At 37.1% G+C, this 23,522-nt stretch overlaps 1 protein-coding gene across 1 annotated transcript in view; it reads right to left on the bottom strand.

Annotated features, from left to right (window-relative positions):
* Positions 1–245: 245 nt before the first annotated feature.
* Positions 246–23,522, bottom strand: part of NOX4 (NADPH oxidase 4) — a 126,258-nt gene continuing 102,981 nt past the window's right edge. Inside the window, exons 14-18 of the mRNA XM_006218368.4 lie at positions 16,622–16,741; positions 14,934–15,042; positions 10,633–10,701; positions 7,813–7,913; positions 246–777 (exon numbers count right to left, since the gene is read on the bottom strand). Of these exons, the coding sequence (XP_006218430.2) occupies positions 657–777; positions 7,813–7,913; positions 10,633–10,701; positions 14,934–15,042; positions 16,622–16,741 (520 nt within the window). The 3' untranslated portion in view covers positions 246–656. The remainder of the gene's footprint in view (positions 778–7,812; positions 7,914–10,632; positions 10,702–14,933; positions 15,043–16,621; positions 16,742–23,522) is intronic.

The raw sequence follows: 23,522 nt of genomic DNA, 5'->3' as shown, positions 1-23,522 counted from the left end.
CAAAGAAGAGAGAAAAATATAAAAACAGATATTATATCAACATCTGCACGCAATTCACTGCGTGTAAAGTCTACAGACACCAAGCAGAGGTATGAGCGTCAGTAGTGAGCAAGATTAGACGTCGACTCAAAGTACCCGTATCAACACACAGTCCTGTGCTGCATTTTCAAACACCTAATACATTTGCCTGGAGCTCTTCTAAATCAAAGCTACTCTGTTTATAGTCACGTAGAAAATGTAATCTGAGTTTCAATGAATTTTTAATTTTGTTCAATCTTGCATCTTGTTCAACCAAAAACAATTTAAAGAGGACCAAGGCTCTCAGCCTCACAGTGAGCGGATGGAACTCCTCACCAGGGAGTTCTTGAATCTGCCATAAAAATCAACAGCGTGCATCTGATAGTTTTCTTTTAATTTGAGCAGTGAAAAGTGAATAATCACATCAAATATTCTTCAGGGCCTCTTTGGTTTCCAGATTAAACATGTAATGTGACCTGTCATCTTGCCACATTCTCTGTACTTCCATTTTAAATAATCATAAATAAGAAAACCTTGTTACTCTTTGGCATGACACAGTTGTTTGATTCAGCTGCATTTCAAAGTCTTAGAAATTGCACTCATTCCTTCTTTAGAGTCCTGGTTCGTCTCAAAGGTTTTCAGCTGAAAGATTCTTTATTGTACTCAAATCTCGTTCCGTATGAATTGCTTCGGTTGCTCAGTTTATGAAGAGTCTTAGAGATTGAACTGGGTCCACAGCAAAATACACCAACTGTCTTCCTGAAAGGGAAAGGGAGAAAATGGAAAATCAGGTGGAAAATTATGCAGAACATGACAAGAAGTCTGCTTTAGGAGTCATGTCTAAGGCGTTAACAAAGTTAATTTGCTGCTTTGCATACTGCAAGTAAGTTTCCAATTATTTCCAAATGTAAGTGACCACCAGGCAGATTTTTTACTGACCTCATGCTTTTCATACTAGAAATCAAGATAAGTCAAAGAATATAACTAGGAGCACACATCTGCTTATTATCTGCAGTCTGCATGTCATTGGAAAGGGCAGAAACCAAATCAAGAACAGCGACTGATAAATGTCAGCTGCCCCACATGATGTGACACATAAGCAGATGTCCACCCACTCTGGGCCATCTCAGCCCTCCTCATACTACATGTTTTACAAACATTTTCTTCCCTAAAGATCCCATGTATTTTTCATGAGCAGCAGTGAATAAGAGAAAAGAGAGGAAAGCTAATACCAATTTGAAAGGATAATTTTAAGTGACTAATTTATATCCACATTGAAACAAACAGCATATTAATCTGAATACATTTTCTATTTTATTCATGCACTGCAATAATTGTAACAAATGCCAAGCAGGTTTTATTATTTGCTAGCATAAAATTTTAGTGAATAAATTAGACACATTCCTAACAAATAGAATAAATAAATCCCAGGAAATGACTAGTATTTCACATTGATCTTCCTCCAGAGTTTGTTGATTTGCATCGAATTCTTCCTAAGATATCAAAATGATTAACAATTCTTATCATATCCTGAACAAATACAGCATGTACTCATTATCTGAGAATAATTGGCGCTGAAAAAAAGGCAGTGAATCCATTTAAATGGATACCAAAATTTATAATAAACACTGAAAAAAAGATTTTATTAAAACTTTTTACCTTGAAAAATGAAACAAAGAACTATAAAATAAACTTTTCCTTACAGCCATGATGGAGTAATAGAGACTAGATTTACCCTCTTGCACTAACAAAGTAGGACAAAGTGAATAATATATGAAACAAGTATTTCCAGATACTAGACAACAGTCAGCACAGAACTGTGATCCCTGAAAAGAAAAAAAAGAAAGAAAACAAACAAACAAAAAAACCTGAGGTGAGTCCAACAACTCTCTGCTTATTGCCTGAAGGCAATTTACAGGCTGCAGCACAGAGGAGGGAGACTCATGCAGAGGCTGGTGGTCTTACTGAGTTAAAGATAAGAATGGAGGTCATGAAGGCCAAAGAAGCTAGAACTTATGGAACAGAATATGGAAGGGAGGATATATCCAAAGATATATCCTGGAGATCTGCAGAGGAGTACCCTCACGTCTGGCTGAGTCCTAATCTCGTGTGTGAGAGGAAACCACGTGAACCTGGGTAAAGAACTCCCAGGGAGCAGTAGGCTAAACAGTTCTCAGAGTTTATGCAAGTTTGTCAACAATTCAAATTCCCACAAGCCAGGATGGAAAGATCTATATGTAATACACTGGCAGTGGGTAATGTCCTCAGAAAGGTATTACGTTATTTGCAAGGAGTAGGAAGGATGTTGGTAAAATCAGCCTTAGATCGGAGGCTGCTCTGGACCTATGCTAACAAAGCTGAAAAGCAAGCCTTGAAAAGATCAAACTGAACCCAAGTAATAAAACTGCATGCCGGACACAAGTCCAACAATATTAAAAAGAACAAATAAAATAAAAGTTATTACTCATATATGAAATCTAAAAATTAAAACAAATGAATACAACAAAACAGAAATAGACCCACAGATATAGAAAACAAACCAGTAGGTACCAGTGGAGAGAGGGAAGTGGGGAGGAGATTAACACGTCAAAACTGCTATGTGTAAAATAAAAAAGCTACCAAAATATATTATACAGCACAGGGAACATTGCCAATATTTTATAATAACTTTAAATGGAGTATAATCTATAAAAATTTTGAATCCTATGTTGTATGCCTAAAAATAATATAATATTGTAAATCAAATACATATCAATAAAAATAATACAATTAAAAATAGGCAAAAGATCTGAATAGACATTCTTCCAAAAAAAGATATTGAAATGGCAAACTGGTCTGTGAAAATGTGCTCAGCATCACTAATCATCATGGAAATGCAAGGGAAAACCACAACGAGATACCATCTCATGCCTGTGAGAGTAACTATCATCAAAAAGACAAGACGTAAGTGCTGGCGAGGTTGTGGAGAAAAGGGAAGTTTTGTGCACTGCTGGTGGGAGTGTAAACTGGTGCAGCCACTGTGGACAGTAGTATGGAGGTTCCTCAAAAAATTAAAAACAAAACCATCATATGACCCAGCAGTCCCTCTACTGTGTATATATCCATGGAAATGAAATTACTGTCTTGAACAGTTATCTGCCCTCATGTTTATTGTAGCATTATCTAGAATAGTCAAGACACGGAAACAACTTTAATCTCTATAGATGAATAAATGAACAAGGAAAATGTGATGTGATGTGATAACAAACACACACATACACACACACAGAAATATTATTCAGCCATAAAAAAGAAGAAAATCCTGCCATTTACAACAACATGGATGAACTTTGAAGGCATCGTGATTAGTGAAATAAATCAGACAAAAGACAAATACTGTATGATCTCACTCATATGTGGAATCCGAAAAAAAAAAAAGCTCATAGAAACAGAGAGTATATTGGAGGTTGCAAGAGGCAGGTGGGGGAGGTGGGGTTTGAGTGAAGACTGACAAAGGATTACAAACTATAAGAGGAAAAAGTTCTGGGATGTAAGGTGCAGCATGGTTAGCAATATCGCACAGTACATTTGAAAGCTGCAAAGATAGTAGATCTTAAAAGTTCTCACCACACACACAAGATCTGTAATTGTGTAAGATGATAGATATGTTAACTAGCATTATTGTGGTAGTCATTTTGCAACATGCACATATCAAATCATTACATTGTACACATTAAACTTATACAATATTGTATATCAATTACATCAAATAAAGCTGGAAAAAACTATTTTTAATCTATGTAAAAGTAAAATGCAATTTATTTTCTAATGAATACAATGTAATAATAAAACATAATGTACGTAGTTTAAACACTACAATTAAATCCTAGAACTAAAAACTTCAATATACGTGTATCAAGAATAGATAGGACTGTAAAGACAGGTACATCTAGAATTATAGTTGATGATTTCAATATTCTTCTCTCACTAATTGATAGAACAAGTGGACAGAAAATCAGGAAGTGTATTGAAGACTTGGACGTCACTATCAACCAATTAGAACTAATTGATATTTGTAGGGTGGTCTACCCAAAAACAATGGAATACAAATTCCCTTTTTGAGTGCACATGGAACATTAATCAAGACAGACCATATTCTGGACAGTGAAACAGGTGTCAATAAATTTTAAAGGACTGAAATCAAAAGGAGCATGTTTTCTTAAAACCCATTTGAACAGGAAATCAAGAACAAATAGATATCTGTAAAATACCCATGTATTTGGAAATTAAACAGCATACTTCAGAATAACTAATGGATCAAAAAAGAAATCTTTTGGAAAATTAAAAGTTTTTTTGCTCTGTATAAAAATGAAAACAAAAATATCAAAATTTGTGGTACATAGCTAAAGTGGTGTTTAGAGGGAAATTTATAGCGTTAAAATACGTTCATTAGAAAAGGACAAATGTCAAAATCAGCAACCTTCAGTTCCGCCTTAAGAAATTAGTGAGAGAAGAGCCAAAATGAGCAGAAGGAAGAGAATAACAAAGAAGTACGAAAATTAATTCTTACATTTAATAAAACTTAGATTACTATTAAAACCAGAGCTAGATACAATGGATTACTTAAAATGACTATAACTCAACTACTGAATTTATACCACCAAAACCCCACAAAAGCCTTAGTGTAATTTTCTATACATTTTGTCTATCTCTATACATTCTCTGTTAACACTGCATTATGACAATAAGACACTGTTATTTTCTTTCTTGGTTTCACAGGGCAACTATAGAGTTAATTTTTTTTTTAATTCTGCAGATTTCCCAAAGGCTTATCTTAAGTACTTCATAATAAAATAATTATTTTTAAAGCACATGTATGATTTTTTTTTTTAACATTTTGTCTTCCAGTTGTTAACTAGTTTAGCTCCAGGAGAGCCTTGTAGAATTTGAGGAGTTCCCCAATGTCACTTTCACTAACAATGAAATCCTACAACTTTTCGAGATCTGCAATGAATCTTTGCAATTCACTTGAATTAATTTTCATTAGGTTGCTGCAATCCAACGATCATCTAGAGATTTATGTACAAACACTTTGTTGAGATGGGTAGACACAGACTTAGATGCTAACAGAAAACGTTGTTTGGGAGCAGATGTTGGGAACTAGTTCCATAATGTTCAATACATTTGTGCATATTTTCCTATTACACCAATACTTGTTTCTTCATGCATTTTTAAGTGTATGACCTCATATAATGAAAGCTTATTCACTCCTTAGAGATTATTCACTCCTTGTATTACAGACTCACAAGGTTTGAATGACTCGACTCAGGGACAGAGAGACCAAACCTAGGTATTTCTTAATCTGTATTGTTTTGAAAACACCATGAGGCAGCAAAATACAGATACAGTTTCAGACATTTAGTCCAGTCCCGGAGTTTTCTCTACTCCAAAGGCCACATAAAGTTAATCCTCTATTTCTCCTTTTGCCTGATGCATAAATTCAACTGAGTTAAACTATGATATACATTTCTATTATAAGTAATAGGAAACTGGATCTTAGGTATAATAAACAATTTTAAAAAGACATGCAAAGAAGGGACCAGTCTCATACACAGGTGCAAATTTATGTCTCTGTTCTCTATTTTTCTCTCTTTATATTCTCTCAACAATTTGCATACATGATGTTAACCAAAATTGTACATCTAAAATGAAGACTTCTATTTAAATAGTGCCTTCTTTGAGTTAATGAACCCTTAAGATGTTGATCCATTCTTTTCTTAACTATGCACCATAAAAATCCTTTAAAAAAAATAATGCATCTTAGGTGCCTGCCCAGAGCAAATACACAAAATGACAGAGTTGTACAAATGTCAACAGTAGATGGTGCACATTTGTTCTTAATCAGCTTTGCTGTTTAAAGAAAATGAACAACTAACTAAATAAACACACAAAATCTCTCTCAATACAAATATTATATAACAAATGAGAACTCAAAAGAAGCAGCCAAAGACACCAGTAGTCCCAAACTAATTTCTTGCAAATGATCCTTTACTGTTTTGGGGTTTGGTTTCAGAACTGAGCAAAAACAAACAAAAAACCAAACTATCAAAGTTTCCAGCACTCTACTTTGAAAACTAGTAAAACAACGCTTGTCAGAGGTCAGTTAAATGTCATTAAAGAGGAAGGAGTCTGCTGCGTAGCAAGATCCAGGTGACTGTGACAAGATTCTCACATCTAAGGTGGATGATTTTGGAGAAAGAAAGAAAAGAAACATAACCAAGACTGGGTTGATTTTTTTTTTCTTTATCCTATAGTTCACCTTTAACTAGGGCCCTGAATATTACAAAGGACCTCTGCTTTCTAAATAATGCTTCCCTCTTCAACCCAAAATTACTTCATCATGGGAAAAAAACACAGAAGTGTTTTCCAACATGGCTGCTATGTGAATTACATGGGCAGCTATATTCCTTTTTAGATTTTGCTTCTGGGGCTTCATATCATGATTCCTAGAGCAAAATCTCCAAAGGCCAAAGGCCACGATGAATCAGTGATTCTTTCAATAAATCACATTCACCCATAAATTTACACGTTGGGGATTTTATAGACAGCTCTCAATCTACTAAGCTGCCTCACTGATTAACAATCAAATATCCTTTTTATATTTATCAAAATGTATTTTCAAAATTATGAATTAATCAACTATGTGATAATAATTTTAATAACTTGATCCAGAAGAAAAAAAAATCGCTGGAGCGATTTAGAGTCAAAGGAAATTTTAAAAATTAAATCATCTATTTACATATTCTTATTGCAGAAGTGTGTTTAGTTTAGCAACAAAAGTATTAGTTCAAGTGCAAAACTATATTGAATCTTGATAAAATTCTGCAGCTTAAATAGGACAGAAATACAAGTTCAAATAGACAAAATAGTGACATAAAATTTCCAACTGCTAACGAAAGTGACAAAAGATGCAAATATATGAGGTTGGTGCTTAGAAACTATGATGTTTGGATTCTAGTAGATGTATTAATTTTAAAGTGTCAGTATCTGCAATGTGTTAGAAATCACAGTCTTTGGAATTATTTAAACTTATAATGAAACTTTTTCAACGCTAACATTAAAACGTGTGAGTGGGTATATGATTTTCAAAATGCTTTTAGAACTCTTAACAGAGTATCTGCACTACAATAATTTTACAGAAGACAAATGGGCTCACTAGTCTGTGCCCTAAAATGAATGCCATCCTTCAGCAGCAGTTTCTTCAGATCATACACATATAGTCCATAATGCTAAGATTCTTCACAGAATTACAGCTTCCAAGAAAAGAAGATGGAGATATTTCTGATTTAGAGACTGCATATAACAGTCTCTATGAGTTTTAAAAAACGTATTCATTCTGGTACAAAGGTACAAAAAGGCTGATTTTTCAGCACATTCACGGTAGAACTATTTGAAGGACTCCCTTGTTTGCCAACATGAATTTTAAAAAATTTCCAGTGATCACCTGATTTATACTGTGGGAGTGAACATCCATTTTAATACGGGTCCATACAAGTTTAAAAGTGGGTAGGAGAGTCTAATTCATATATACCTTATAGACTATTTTTACACCAAATTTTAGTTATTTGGCATTACAGATACGTTAGGTGTTTCCCGCCTTGCTTCCTCCTTTGATAGTGATAATTGAGTGTTTAAACAACTCTGTAATTTGTAAACCCATTACTAAATGATCTTTAAAAACTTCATGTAATGACTTGGGAATATTTTAATTCGATCATTAGCCACGTGTCACATTTTTTGAGGAACAGGACTTACCCTCTATTACATTTTGCTATTTCATCAAACAGAAGTTTCCACCGAGGACGTCCAATAAAAAGTCTTGAATTCAGTGCTTGATATTTTTCTCCAATTATCTTCTGTCAGAAAGAAAGTGCTACATTTTATATGACACAGAGTTGGACAAATAACCCATTTCTCTAACATCATTTCTGCTGGCGTTGTGGCTTCCTACCAAACTGCTGTGAGGCAAAGCATGTAAGTATCAAATGGCAACCTATTAAGCACAGTCATTTAGAAGCATCATTTCCTCCCTCTTTCCCTTTAAAATCCATTATCTTCTTGAATGCCATCATTACAAATGGCTGATTTCCCTAGACTTCAGTTAGTTGCTTCATTTGTAAGTAACTGCCATGTTGAAGAATGCCTTCTAATTGCTTACTCTCAAAAAGAGTGCAGCATGTAAGTTTTATGGAAGCGTTTTTGTACTGCAAAGTTGTCGTATAATGGCTCATTGTATGAGTAAAACACTATGAACTGTCATCATAAATTTGGGGAAATGATCCCAGACATGACAGCCTAAAATAGAAGAGCTCCAAATTTGGGATCTATCAACAAACAGCTTCTAATGAATGGGCTGGTGTTTTCAATGAACAGAATATGAGATCTGAATTGGCGGCGAAGAGTCAAGAGTGGGATGAGAAGAGAGGAGAAAGTGTCTGAGTCCCAGGCAGACAAACTGAGAACCAGATGTAAGTTATGCTCCGTACCTTAATTACAGGGAAACCATGAGGAATAATGACACTGACTTGCTTCATGAGAGCAGCAAAATGAGATACTTTTTACATACCAAGTATGATAGAAATCTGACTAGAAAAAATAGGGTTAGATTAGTTTTGAGGTAACTTGCTGGGAAACAAGCTGCTGGAAAACAAGCAACTAGAAAACAAGCTGCACTTAAATTTCCAGGAGCTTAAAATATTATATTCACACTTACTTGTTTAAAATGCACATGCTTGCTTCGTTTTAATGTTTTATGCAGTAGATGACCTATAGCACATATTATGCTGAAGAAAATTTGTGAGGGACAATCCTGAGATTGACCATAAGAGCACGAAGGAGGGCAGATATTGTTAGAGCAGGCAGATAGCTAGATATGAGCAGAGAAAGGGGGACACAGACCAAATGGCAGGAACTGGGCAGAAAGAAGGGGCACAGGCCAAATGCAGGAAACCACACATCATGTGAGCAGCAGGGGTCCCTGGGCAGAGAAAGAAAAGCTGGAATCTTTGGGCTGATAAGGGGCCACACCTTTTGGCTGGAGATCAACAAAGAAAGGTCAGAAAAGGCAGGAATTTCCAGTGTCCGAATGTAACCTTTTACTCATTATGCCCTCATTTCAATAAAATTAGCCTTGCAGATTAGAAGTATCCATCATGAACCGACGCCATGACACTTCTGATCCAGACTAAATAAGGACAAAAATCCCTCCTCCCTTTGGAAAGGTGGAGTTGGGATGATAATCAGGGAATATGACCCCAAACCCTTCCCTCCCCAATGAATATTCTGCCCATTCATTTTTACACCCTATGTAAATAACTTGCCAAAGAAACTCAGGGCAGCTGCTCACCTGAGCCTGCCCTCTCTCCCCTGAGAGTGTACTATCCATCCTTTAATAAATCCTCACTTTACCTTTTTAACCTCTAAGTCTTGTCTCTGAATTCTTTCTGGGACGGGACAAGAACCTGGAACACCGGTTGCATCTATCAGCGACAATATTTCCTTAGGGTAAAACAATGGAAGGTCCTGGAAAGCCAGATCATCCATTCACAGAACTTTGTTCTGGCATGAAAGCGAGTGGTTTGACCCAGAGGAAATACGTGCTATCTCGAGATTGTCCCGGAGGTAGTAACAGGATAGACTTAGAAATCTTGCATACCCCGAGGAGGGTGATTGTTCCTGGAAGGGATGGGCCTGAAATTAATCAGTTAACCAGCAAGCAGAATTTAGGGCTTATCGGATATCTGAAGCCCCACCTCTTTGATCACATTTTTTTCTGAGCTGTGTACTCCTAATAAGTATGATGTCGACCGGGCTGTCGGTGCTCTAGATCCACGAGATCTTGAGTCCCCTGCTCCCATCTTTGCTCTTTACTTTGTCTCTTTGTTTCTTAAGTCTTGTGTTGCCCATCCTTAGACACAGTCCCGAGCTGCACTGGACACAGCAGTAACTGACAAGCATTCACATTTTGTATTCAAAGTCTTATAGAAAATGGATGAAATAAAACTTGCGGGAGCATTCACACCCAGGCTTCTACACCTATGCAGCAATTTGATGTAAACACTAGTTTCTTCACCTATGGCATGGGGCTCACAACATCATCTACCTCTTGAATCTGTTGGAATTACGTAAGAAAATGTATATGAAATGTTAGCGCAGTGTCTAGCAGTTAAGTAAATAACATGTGATGTCTGTTAGATTTTTTAGTTTCCCTTAAAGAGATATAAGCTTCATTGTGTATGACCTTATCTTCTCTCCCCGCATAAAACCTCCCCTCTCTGAACACAGTCACTAGACTGTTCACATCTGTTCTGATCTCTAGATGAGGCGACAGAGAAGAGGAGAGACGGGAACTCAAAGGTCTGTTCCAGCTCCTTGTGAGGAGGACAAGTGAAAGGCAGAATACGGATGACTTCAAGGACGAGCCACGAGTTTGCTGGACACGTTCCAGAAGAGGCATTCCCCGTGGGAAGCATCTCTTCAAACCACCTGCAGACATCTTCCTCCAGCCCAGCCCCTACAGTAAATCTTCTATCCTTGAGAGCCTTGTTTAATTTACAAGAACATCCAATCACATACCTGCATCCCATCTGTCTGACTGAGGTACAGCTGGATGTTGACATAGTCAGGTCTGTTCTCTTGCCAAAACTGGGAGGACATGAAAGCAAACAGACATTAAAATTGATTCTGTATACACAGACTTTCTCCTCTTCGAACATATGTGATTCTACAATTTGTTAAAATGGGTCTCGTCTTATCACAGCCAACATCTACGAGCAAATGTATATATACATGTACATAAACATGGACCACATACATGGCAGATTCTAACATTAATAACCTGCTGCCTACTGTCTATAGGTTTAATTAGTTATGATGAAGGTTGTGGAAGGGATTCGTTCCCTGTTACCCTCAAAGATACAAAATCAGGCATGCTAACTACTCCACTAATATTCCTTTAAATCCCTCCTACATAGTTCTTATTTTATTCCCTAAGAGCCTCTAAATTTTACCTAAGAGTTCACACAGAAAGAACATGATTTTCTAAAAAAAAAAAAAAAAAAAAAAAAGTCAAAAGTGATATATAATATACATGCTAGGAACAAAACAAAACAAAACAAAACAACCCCAAATGACTCGGTTCAAGCTCCCACCTTCTTCCTATTCAGCACTGGGTTCCCGGCTATAAAAATGTATGAGGAGCGAACGAACCTGCCAAAATAAAACATCCTAGGAAAAAAACCTCAAACATTTTGATATCTTGAAAAATAAACTGACAAAGAAAAATATCTAAAGGAAAAGAAATCCAACAAAGGGAGGAAAGGGTTTTTGTCCCCCTGTGCTTCCCGGTGAATTCGCTCATGACTGGTCCGGCTCTGGCTGAATCCTGACTTCTGAACTCTACGTTTAAATGCATTACTCTTCTTAGGGTTTCCTTGCACCACCGTGAAAAAAGGAGAAGGTGAAAGAGAAAGAAAAGGAATCAAAAGTGGAAGAAGAGAAGGGACACAACAGGTGTGCTCTGGAGAACAGGGGTGCGTATCTGATGTGTGGATTCTGAGGAAAGACCTGGAAAGCGACCAGCACTTCTTCAACAGCCAGACTATTTCTCAAGCATCAGGGGGCACAGTAGGTTTGCCTGAGACGGTATGTGTGCCTTTGCTGGACCTTATTACTGCAAAAGGATCCACTGATTTTAAGTACTGTTTCTATGTAGCATGAAAGTAATCACTTTTTCATGGATATGCTAGGGCTCAAAGTAGAAGTTTCAGGAAAGCGAAAGAAGTCATTCTGCAAGTCGGGAGTGACTAAGTGACGTTTCCTCACTCCCCTGGCACCCTTGTCATAGTAAGGGTGCCCGGCAGGTGACCAAGGGAATGACTTCTATTGCCTTCGCTATCTGACCCTGAGATGTCTAGGGGGTCACTCAACTTATATAGGCTTATATAGGTTTCTTCATCAGGACGATGACAGGGTTGAATGACCTTATCTCACAGGCTTCTTCCAGCTCTAAAATTACATATTTTCTGACAGGCAGCAACTCCAAATGGTAAAATTCCAATAAAAACATATTTTACGTTGACGGTGATAAATGAAGATTCTCTCAGCACCCATAATACTCTTAAAATATAAATCGTTAGTTAAGTTCCACACAACAGCTGCCTCAAGTTACATCCAAACCCTAAATTCATTTTAAAGCCCTGTAGGAATTGAATCAGGGTTTATGAATTTTAATTGTGAGGCAAAACTGAGGAATTTCCAGATGCCAGTCATGGACAGCGCAGCACAAAGCACATGACTTGCATTTGACTTTTGTCTTCAAAAAGAAAAAAAATTTTTTTTTTTGGCAGGGGGAGGTAACTAGGTTTGTTTATTTATTTATTTATTTATTTACTTACTTACTTACTTATTTGGAGGTACTGGGAATTGAACCTAGGACCTCGTGTGTGGTGAGTATGCATGCTACCACTGAGCTATACCATCCCCCTTTGATTTTTGTCTTAAATGTCTACCAGGATGCTGCTCTGAGATTAACCCAATAACTCTTGCATCAATAACTGGTGTTTGGTGCCTGTGACCTCCAGAGAGAAGTGTGCAAATTTAAATAATGTATTTAATGAATTCAATGTCTCTATTTTAATTTCTCCCTTACTATAGACAAGCAATAATATCTACTGAAGAAAGACAAACACACAAACATACACACTCCCACATACTGAACCTGGTAACACAGTTGCAAACACAGAAAATAATAAAAGACTTTTCTTTTTTAACATCATCGTCAGAAGCACCATTGAAGAACTAGTGTTCATCCTCCTGATATGAAAAACCAAAACAAGTATGCTGGGCTGTGTGTAGAAGATAATCATCACCACATTGTTTATACTAGTGTTAAGCTTTCGTGTTATTTACTCCATGGAACCCTAAGGGTAAAGCATAACCTATCAAAAAAACTTGAAAAGAAATATTAAGATTCAACTGCTTTGAAGGTGCAGCCATTTATATGTTTTTCTTTCCTTCATTCCTTTCCTACCCTGCTGCTTGCCTTATAAATCATCTTTTATTCCAATGTGTTTTTCTGTATCTTGGATCCAATTATAGCCTGTTATTTAAAAAAAAAATGTATGGGCTCTATATCAGTTCAAGAAAGATTTTTTTTTTAATTAGAAAAAAAAGCAAAGGTAGAATTAGGAAACCCAAGAAGTGAGACAAATGGTTGATAATCGTAGGAAGAGAGGTTCAATCTCCCTAGCTTGTAGGGGAAAATACAATGAGACTGCACTCTTTCAGAGATGGGTAGATATGTAAAAGATTGGTAATAAAATGTTTGGAAGAAATTTCTCTCATGTTCTTTGGTGGAATGTAATTGTTTCAGCCTCTTTCGGGGACCTTTTGTCAGTATATACTAAATTCATTCACATCTCCTCACAGTCTCCAACTTAGAGAGTTCAGTCTCAGGTATCAACCTAGAAAAAATACTCACAAATTTGAGAGCGCTGATTTCCCTCTTCCTGAAAGAGTTCCCTCCCTTAACCTCAAGGACAGAGCCACCTCTTGGTTTTCCTGCTACCTCACTGGCCCCTCTGACCAATTGCCTTTATTGGCCATTACCCATCTTCTGTTCCTCTAGAAACTGAAGTACCCCAGGCTTGGTATTTTCACACACGCTCCCAAGATGATCTACAGTCGTTATCAGTCTGCTCAAATCTAAATCCTTTCAGTGGCTTCTCATCCTCCCTTCCCACCCACCCCCTGATTTAGCAGGCTCTTGGTGAGTCCCAGGAATCTGCACTTATTTTTTCATTGTGGTAAGATATACATAGCATATAATTGATCATTTTAACCATTTTTCAGTGTACAGTTGTTTAGCATTAAATACATTCACATTGTTTTGCAACCATCTCCACCAATTCATCTCTAGAACTTTTTCATCTTCCCAAACTGAAACTCTGTATCCATTAAACATTAACTCCCCACTTGCTCTCCTTCAAAACTTCTGGCAACCACCAGTCTACTTTCTGTCTCTATGAAGTAGACTATTCTAGGTCCCTTATACAAGTGGAATTATGCAATACTTGTCCTTTTGTATCTGGTTGCATAGTAATACTTCTTTTTTTTTAAAGCAATTTGCAGAGCAACACTAATAGTATGATAGCATTTATAGAAAGTTTGTGAGTTACATCTGGTTATGTATTTTGGGTGAGGATTTTGCTTCATGTGGCTTATATGACAAATTTGCGGCAAAGATGAATAGGTGTATTACTTGCATAACTGAAAAAGACAAAGATAGATATATTCATAGAAAAATAAAAGGTTATCTGTAGAAGAAAATGCTGCCTTTCACCCCTGTAAGAAATTAAACTTAGATTTTGGGATTTTTGAAATTCTGTATACTGTGCCAAAGGTCTGCTGACAATCCACTTGGAATACTGAAGGTGGAGATAAGAGATAAAGAGCTACTAGAACAAAGGATAGAAGGTGTAACAGCAATTGCTCTCTGCGATGTTTTCCTCGCTCCGTCTTCCTTCACCATCTCATGCGCATACATTTGCATCCACATATGTATGTATATATATATGCATCCTATATGCATACATCACGAGCCATATGTATACATTTCTATGTTAAAATATCCTAGGTCAAAATTTGTCCTACATATATACACAAATTCACAGATACCAATATCTGAAAAGGTGTGGACCAAATTATTAACAGACGTTATCTCTGTTTGTTTAAGGGATTTTTTTTCCCCTCCTCACTCATCTGCACATTTTCTGGTTTATCCTATAGTGAGCACTTATTACTTCAAAAATTTGAAATAAGATAGCTATTTTTTAAAATTTAAACGATTGCAAAAGGAAAAACAAACCTAATTTTACCTTGTTATACAACACACAGAGTAAGTCTGCAAACCAACGGAAGGACTGGATGTCTCTGCACACCCAAATAAAATACAGTCTTCTCAGCTTGTATGGTTTCCAATCATCCCTTCAAAATTAAAATAACACCACAGCGATGAGGATGGCAAAAACAATTAAGAATCTCTATATCCCTGAATATTTGCTTCTCATTAGCAAGCAATCTTTGGAAAAACCAGTTATTTACATTCCAGCATCTGACATAGCACGTCCTTTAACTCCCAAATGCATTTAAAATGCAATATACTGACTCAAGGATGTGGGGTATTCCATGAATTTACGTGTTCATGCTTGCGAGTATTGTATACATATCACCCATCTCCAGCCGAAGGTATCAAACTGAACAGAGTTTAGAGTCAGAGCAATGTCAGCTCTGCATCTCAGGAAAAAAAAAAAAGCTATTTTCAGTGAGTTCTATCACTCAGCAGGACTCCAGTGATCTCCCTGCCCTGGCTTCCAGGCAAAATGAGCCCAAATCATTTCAGAAAGTTGGCTGTTTACCCCTTCTGAATAATCATTAAAGAAAGAGATTTCACAACCACCTACTATGTAATGCATTCCAGCAACTCACAATTCCAAGTCTGGATTCCTCCTTATAATTATGAAATAGGCTTGAGGTTAAGAAAATATTCTTCCCTTTTTTTAACTTTAGGGGTCCAAACAATGTGCAATATGTTTTCAGAAACAAATAATTTCTGGTTTGGAATATAGTTATTTTTCTGAGAACCTCCAAAAAGTCCCAAATCTTTATCACGTATTTAAAATTGAAATAACCCATCATTCAAACCCATCACATCAACTTATTATTTCTTTTTCAGCACTTCATCAAACGGGCCTTTAAGGCAAATTGTGTTTTCTTGAAGAGTGAATGAAACAGATTTGAGAAGAACTTCCTACTGTCATTTTGTTTGTGGTTTCATGACAATATCAATCAATTAATTTTTGCCTATAATCCTAGAACTCAAATCACTGAAAAAGTATGTTCTGGTCAAGCAAACTTACCTTTGAAATTTCTATTCTTCAGTCTGTTACAGATTTGCTGAGTAACAGACCCGGGAACGATGCGCTCATCTGTCATCTCACAAGGCCTTTCTCTGACCACATTTCCACAATAACCCTTGCTCTTTATTTCTGTATCCCATTAATCTCCCGACATTTCATCATAGTTCTCGTATTTTTTGAAATAATGTTATTTATGAATTTCTCACTGGTTTATTTTTCTACCTGCCCCATTTGAATGTCAACTTTTTAAGGGCAAGGACTCTGCTCAGCCATTGCTGTATTACCAGAAACTACAAGATCAACCGGCACCTAGGTGCTCAAAAATACTTGCTGACTAATTGCATTAGTAGTGTCACTTACCACTGATGAGGAAGGAGAGAAACAGAGCAGAGAGAATGACTTTGATAGAGGAAAAGGGCGAAGGAGAGCGCAACTGTGGCACCGACATGTTTTACAAGGAGCCCTGCTGAAAGCCACAGACCACGTTTTGAGGCTCCCTGAATGAGTCCCCTTATCAATCCATAAATGGAGTTCCTTGAACAACAGGTAGAAGAATTCGGTAAGGAATTACTTCTTACTAAAAGAGAGATGTCTGAAATACTGTCAGTTCGCTATTTGAACAAATAACATGAATCAAAATGACATACAGCAGGGTGTTGAGTATTGATGCAAATGGAGTTACTCCAATGCCTCCAGCCACGCAGAGGCTAACCTCATAGTTCAGAGACTCCTCAAACGGACTTCCAAAGGGGCCATCGATGTATAGCCTGTGGAGGAGGCAGACAATGGTGGGAAAAATGAAAATAAGTTAAATTAATTTTCTATATGTGGCAAACACGCTGCATCTGGCGTCGAGGTTTTGTGATGGCTCAGGCCTAAGTTCATTGTCTCTCACTGCGATAAGCTAAAGGAAGGGTTCTTCATGAATTATCAATATTAAAACAACTACAGCTGTTTCAAAGTGCGCCTTTTTTGAGGAAAGCATTCATTTAAAGTGTAGGGAAATGCAGACAGAACCATGAGATAGCTAAGGACTAGTTACAGCTTTGATCATATTACATTATGATATTGGACTCCATTAAAATACCTTGTTTTACTGTGTCTGAATTCAATAATGTTATTATCAATGGTAAAGTCAGTAGCAGAAATATTTTCTGAAATCTTTACCGCGTGAATAGAAAAGAAACTAAACCTGTTCCTCCTCTTGCCCTGGTTAGGTTTACTAGTATAGAAACGGCTGGAGAACATCTCAGTGCAATCTCAGAGCAATCGCTAATTACTCTAGTTGTGATTGTATATTCATGTATGTGTGTGTGTGTTTATGTGTGAGTGAAATCCGTCTTAACTGCAACGGAATTTGCTAATTGTTCACTCAGTATTCATCCTCCCATTCTTTCTCGGTAACAAAACGTTCCTGTTATTCAGGGAAGCCAAGTACCCAGCCAAAATACTACACTTCCTGACTGCCTTGCACCTGTTTTGGCTGTGTGACTATGTTCTGCCTGGTGTGATATAAATGGACACACAATTAGAAAAAAAAAAACTGGAAGGCTCCTTGAAGGAAGCTCTCTCAGCTGAAAGTGACATCTCTTTATCCCTGTCCCTTTCTTTCCTCCTTCCTTGTGCCTGAGATGTTGGTCTAAACATTTACCTTTGATGGCTGCAAAATTACTATACCCTCTGTGGACTGCCTAGTTCCAGCCACCTTTATGTTACAAAAAAAAAAAAAAAAAAAGACATCTCTGTATGTAAGATACTGCCATTTTAAACCTTTTTTCCTATTATAAAAAATTCTTAAAAAACAGTAACTGTCCAAGAAACTAACTTTGTGCAGTCAGCCTTATGATATAAATATCTTCTATTGTTAATCTTGTTCATCTGTCTTTTATTACATGGGAGTCTCAGACAAGAACCTAGAAGGGCAAAGAGAAAGGAATTCTTCCTCCCCAACACTTCTTAAAAGAAATAACAACACAAGGACGTTTTACTTGACCAGCAAAGAATAAGAGAGAGGAGTCATGAACTCACCTCTTTCCTATTTGTCCGCTCTCCAAACCACACATGCTCACACACATCCTCCCTACACCCTCAACAGCTAGTCCCCAGTAGTCTGCAATAACTTTGGGCAAGAAGACAAGAACTCGGGGTTCTGGTCATTTGCGAGGGTTGGGCTCACAGGCGTGTTACTTGTCCTCTCTAACTCTGATTTTCTTCAGCTAAACAAGTACCGATCAGATGTGATGACACAGTAAAAGCCTACTGAGAACTGTGGAGGGCCACAGATGCCAGGCGGCTTTATTGTAACTGTATCAGTGATGCCTCCAGAGCACCATCAGGCCCTCAGAGTCCACCATCAGTGCAAGAAATGACTTACGTTCACTGTGAGACCAGAAACGTAGCAGCAAAACAACAACAACAACAGCAACAACAAAACGGAAAGAGATGAGCCACTGAGTAATTGCAAGTTCAGTCCTCAAGGAGGTGATAAGGTAAAAAAACACGCAAGTACGAGAGGAGGCACAACCTGAGGAGTAACTTGCGTGTGTTAAACCCCCAAACTGCACACACGCAATGCTTTCTACTTTTCACACAGGATGCTATTATGTTCTTGACACTCTCTGAGGCAGGTACAGTATCATCATCCCCATTCAACAAGTGGGGAACTTGAGACCACAAGAGGGGCCAGGACCAGCCTGAAGCCCCGAGCCTCCTCGCTGGAATACTGGGGTGGGATGGGGCACAGGGTGTGAGAGAGGAGAGAAAGACCAGGGTCTAGTCCTTAAAGGCAATCTGTTAGGTTGTGCAGCTCAGTCCCAGATCTAAATACAACTATCTGAGCAGAAGTAAGAGGCAATTTTGTGACAGCCACTCGTTATATGGGAGAATTATCTGGAACTAGCCCTGCTTGTGTGTACATAAAGGTAAAAATAAGTAACTTTTGTTCTTAATAGCCATAAGGTGGATAGTAACACTGAACAAATTTATAGTGTTTTAAAGATTACAAAACACTTATATAATAAGTTCTGATTTGATCTCAGACCAATCCTGTGTTTGCCAAAAATGGAGATTCCTCCACATATTCTAAGTGGGTTGACATCAAAGGAAGTGTTATTTTTAATAAAGTTACAGAATAAATAAGCTTCTGGAGCAGTGAGGTTTCTGTAAGAGAATAGCTATCTTTGAACTGAATTAGTTCAAGGATTATTTTTCTAACCAAAATAAATGTATAGGCCTTATCATTCTGTTTATGTAAAGATAATAAGGTGTAAAACCATCAGCCTTCTCCTTGATTATTCTGACATCAGTAGAGCTACGTGACTGGCAGGGTTACGTGCTTTAGATGAATTATTTGTGATCAGTAAACAAGAAGTAAATAACATTATTCCACTTCATTGGTCAGGAGGCTGAGGCTCTGGAAGTTGACACACTTGCTCAAGGCCACACATGTAACAAATGGCTTAGATCTACCACCCGAGTGGCCTCCATTTCTGTTTATGAAACCAAACAAACCAAAACTGTCTTCCCAAACAGGACTTCATTCTAATTTGTTCAATCCGAGAAATGCTCAACTGAATCTTTTTTCATTGAATATGAACTCTAGCTTTAGGCCCGAACATATTTTTGCCTTAAAGTCTATTTGATTTGAAGCAATTTTTCTTTGGTTAGAATTTCTCTGCTGTACCCCTCATTTTTAACCGTCTGCCTGTCTTTATGTTTTGAGCGAATCTCTTGAGTATAGCTAGCTTACAGCCTTGTTTTATTTTCTTATTCCAGCCTGACAGGCTTTTGCTCTGAACTATAGAATTCCGTTTATAATTATGTTGAATTACTTACCACAGTATCACCCTGTGCTGTTGGTCCCACTTTTTGTTTCTCCTCCTCCCCTGTCTCGACTACTTTTATGTTAAGTGTTGGTCTCTGCTTTTACTGTTCTGTAAGTAAATTATAATTTCCCCAGGGTGAATTTATTTTTCTAATGTTGCTTGGGATTTACTGGTATCCTAAATTTGAGCTAATAATACATCTCCATCACTCTCCCCTTTTCCCTTTCGGACCTCTAAGGTAAAAGAGATGCATGAAGTTCTCACTCCACCCATCACATCTCAACCTTTCTTTCATAGTTTTCGTACCTCTGTTTCTGTGTGTCACATTCTGGGTAACTATTTCAGTTGTATCTGACAACCCCTTTATTCTGTCCATGGCTGCGTTAAAAGGCTCAAGTTTGTGATATTGTGTCTTTCACTTCTAGAAGCTCTATGGGCTCTTTCCCAAAAGCCCCTTGAGAAATGTGACTGTCCCTTGTCTCTCTGCCATGATTTTAATGCTCCCTTTTATTTCTTTAGACGTATTAAACATTTGTTTCATACTTTTTAAATATGTAATTTTTACTAACATGCTCATCATGTTTTGCTTCCTTATTTAAAAAAAAAATAGGACTCATATTCTTTGGTGCCTTATGTATAGGAATCCTTTGAGGATTAATGTGTATCCTCCCCAAGAGAGGATTTTCATTTTCCTCTTTCAGGCAACAAGAGGATGGCATGAATCTGGACTCACTTTAAATTAAAGCTTTGTCCCTGTGTTTATTAGGCTATCAACATACTATGAATTCACACAAGTAAGACAAAGCTTCTGGTTGCTAAATATCAGGGGAGACGTCTTTTTAAACTCCCCTCAGAACCAAAGACAAAAGTAAGTCACATAAGTCCGTGATCTCCACTAGCTCCTTCTGCAGAGCAGACCGTTTAACCTCTTCCTTATTCACTGAGGCTGTTGCACCTGAGGCGCCTGGGCTGTTTGTAGGGGTCTCTGGTCTGTTCTCCAACCCTCCTCAGAGGCCAGCCTTGTCTCTTGTCCACCACACCTGGTCCATTAAAACCAGCTCTAGCCTTCTGGGGATAAAGAGATACATTTTTAGGAGCAAATATGAGCTTTAGCGCTCACTGCACTTGTTCAACTAGATATGACACTTCTTATGGCTTATGACCTCAAGTAAGGATTTTCTTCTCCCACCATCTCAAACATGCATTAAAAATTATTAATGTGTGTGTTTAGATGTTTACGTTTTCTATACTAGTAAGATTATTTTTGATCATCTAATCTGCTTATATTTCACTCTTAAATTTACACATACACATACATAAACAGATGGATCCCCACTACTGGACTTCGTTCCTATGGAAAGTTAAGGATTTTTTTTTTTTTTTGCCTTTTAGTTTTGTTTTTTTTTCTGCACTGGCTAAAGTAGGCCTGATCTGCTAATATGTGACTTGAAATATTTGTTAATATGCAAAAAAAAATAGTTCAAATAATTAAAAGAAAAGCTACCAAATTCTTCAAACTTTTCACACACTAAGTTAACTGGAAACATGAATTGCAAGCTGATCAACCCCTCGTGAATTTTCAAGTATGACAACTAACCAACTTTCACACCCCATTCCAACATACTTTTAAATACATCTGCAACTAAAATAAAATTACCTCTGACAGCTTTTAGATGGAATATATTTAATTAAAATAAACACTTCAAGATTGAGTTTAGATTTTTCATTCAGGCTTTTATACGACAATCAGCCTTTCCAACAAAGGGTGCTATTTTTTAAATTGAATTTAATTTGTACTTTTATTTATTAAGATGATGGTGAAGCCTTTTTATTTTCTGTCCACTTACCTGCCTTTAGGCTCAAATTTGTTACAATTTTTTTTTTCTCAAACAAACCACTCCATCTTTTTCCTAGTTCTCCTCTTTTATCCATATGGCAACTTAACCTTCCTACTGAAAGCAATGTGTATAGCAAGTCGTTACCTTAGATGCTAGCTAATTTTAGCTTGAATAAACTTATAAACCTCAAATTTAACTGTGCTATATTTTGTTGTTGCCATTTCATTTCCATTAGTGTAGAGAGCTCAATTCAATTAAGAAATAGCCCGTGGCTTCTCTTATTATGATACACCTTGTTTTCCCAGCCAAAAGAAAAAAAAGAGAGGGGTAGGGGAAGAAACAGGAAATGCGGGACAAATAATCAGTACAAAATAATGCTGTAGAATGTAATTCAATGTCATTGAACTAAAACCTTCAGTTCAAGGGAAAGACTGTCAGACTAGAATAAGAAAATAAAGCAGAGTGATGAGTCTTTTCAAGAGAGCCACCTAAAACATAAAGGTACAAAAAAGTTGAAAGTTAAAGGATCAAGATTCAGGAAGGAAGTTCAAACAAAAGCAAAATATTTGTAATGACATTTAGTTCAGATAAAACAGATTTTAAGGGAAAAAACCACCGTTATAGATACGTTGTGACTCATTATTAATAATCAGCTGGGAGTGCTTTCAGAGTTTCCTTTGTAATCAGAGACAGGTGACCATGAGGAGAGACATCTTTACTCTCTTCTGCTTAGTGTGCTGAGCGCCAACTACTCTCTTCCCTGGAGAAAGATGTGATAAAATTTGACCTTGAAAGGAATGAAACGCCCTTCATTAGGCTTTGACTAATATGACGTGGTACGTTTCTATCCTAAACACGGTTCTTGGGCCAACAACATCAATTTCACCTGAGAACTTGCTAGAAAGAATCTTAGGTCCAACCTCAGACTCACTGAATCAGAATCTGTGTTTTACTAAGATCGCCAGGTGATTTGTAGGCAAATGAAAGCCTGAAAAGCACTGCTCTTGCGCATCTTTCCAGAGAACTCTGTTAACGTCAGTAATAAGGTGGGATTTTCCCTCTGTTTTTCTTCTGTGTTCTCTGAGTATCGTCTTCTCTGAGATGTTTATACAAAGTGATGACTTAGCTGTTTTAGGATCTGGAGGATAACGTCTGCTACCTAAATATGAATCCTCCCCCAAACCGTACGATCAATGAAGAGTGCAAAATAAAGTCACACATAATTCACACCCTCAGCGTTACCAGGAGCCAGAGACTTACCTGTAGAAAAATAACCACTAAATACCAGCAGCAAAAAAGTGCTTGTAAAGGAAGACAGGCAAGGAATGTCCAAAACATCGTGGTCTCTTAAAACCAAAACAAACCAAACCAAACCAAAACAACGATATAGAACAATATTTAAAAATATAATCCAAGAAAGTAAGAATTCAGAAATACCACCAACAAAATCTCAATCTATAAAGTGACATAGCCTTTGGGAATTAAATGCAATATTACTGTATTTTGTGGGTATATGGATTTTAATGTTCTGCCTCACTTTCCTCTGCCTTCATTTTTCTCTTCCCTGGGTGATTCCGGAGTAACAGAACCCCAAAATGTTGAATTTCAGTTGGGACAAAATATTGCTAGCTGCAACATTTTTCAGACAGAATGAAATAATCACTCTACTGCTGTAAGCTTCTCTCATTCTAGCTTCTAAACTCACTAATCTATTGATTAGAGGCTCTTAATAAACAAGAGGAAAATTATATAATAATTAAAATTAATAGAAGAAATAAATGGATGTAATAGATAAAATATGACACATGAAAGTGATTTGAAAACATCAGAACTCTGTAAGAATAAAACATATTTTTATAAGGACAATGAGCCCCATTGTCTAGGAA

Source organism: Vicugna pacos, chromosome 10, assembly GCF_048564905.1.
Source record: "Vicugna pacos chromosome 10, VicPac4, whole genome shotgun sequence".
NCBI lineage: Eukaryota > Metazoa > Chordata > Mammalia > Artiodactyla > Camelidae > Vicugna > Vicugna pacos.
The sequence above is the reverse complement of the archived record's forward strand: the minus strand, read 5'-3'. Positions and strand labels throughout refer to the sequence as shown.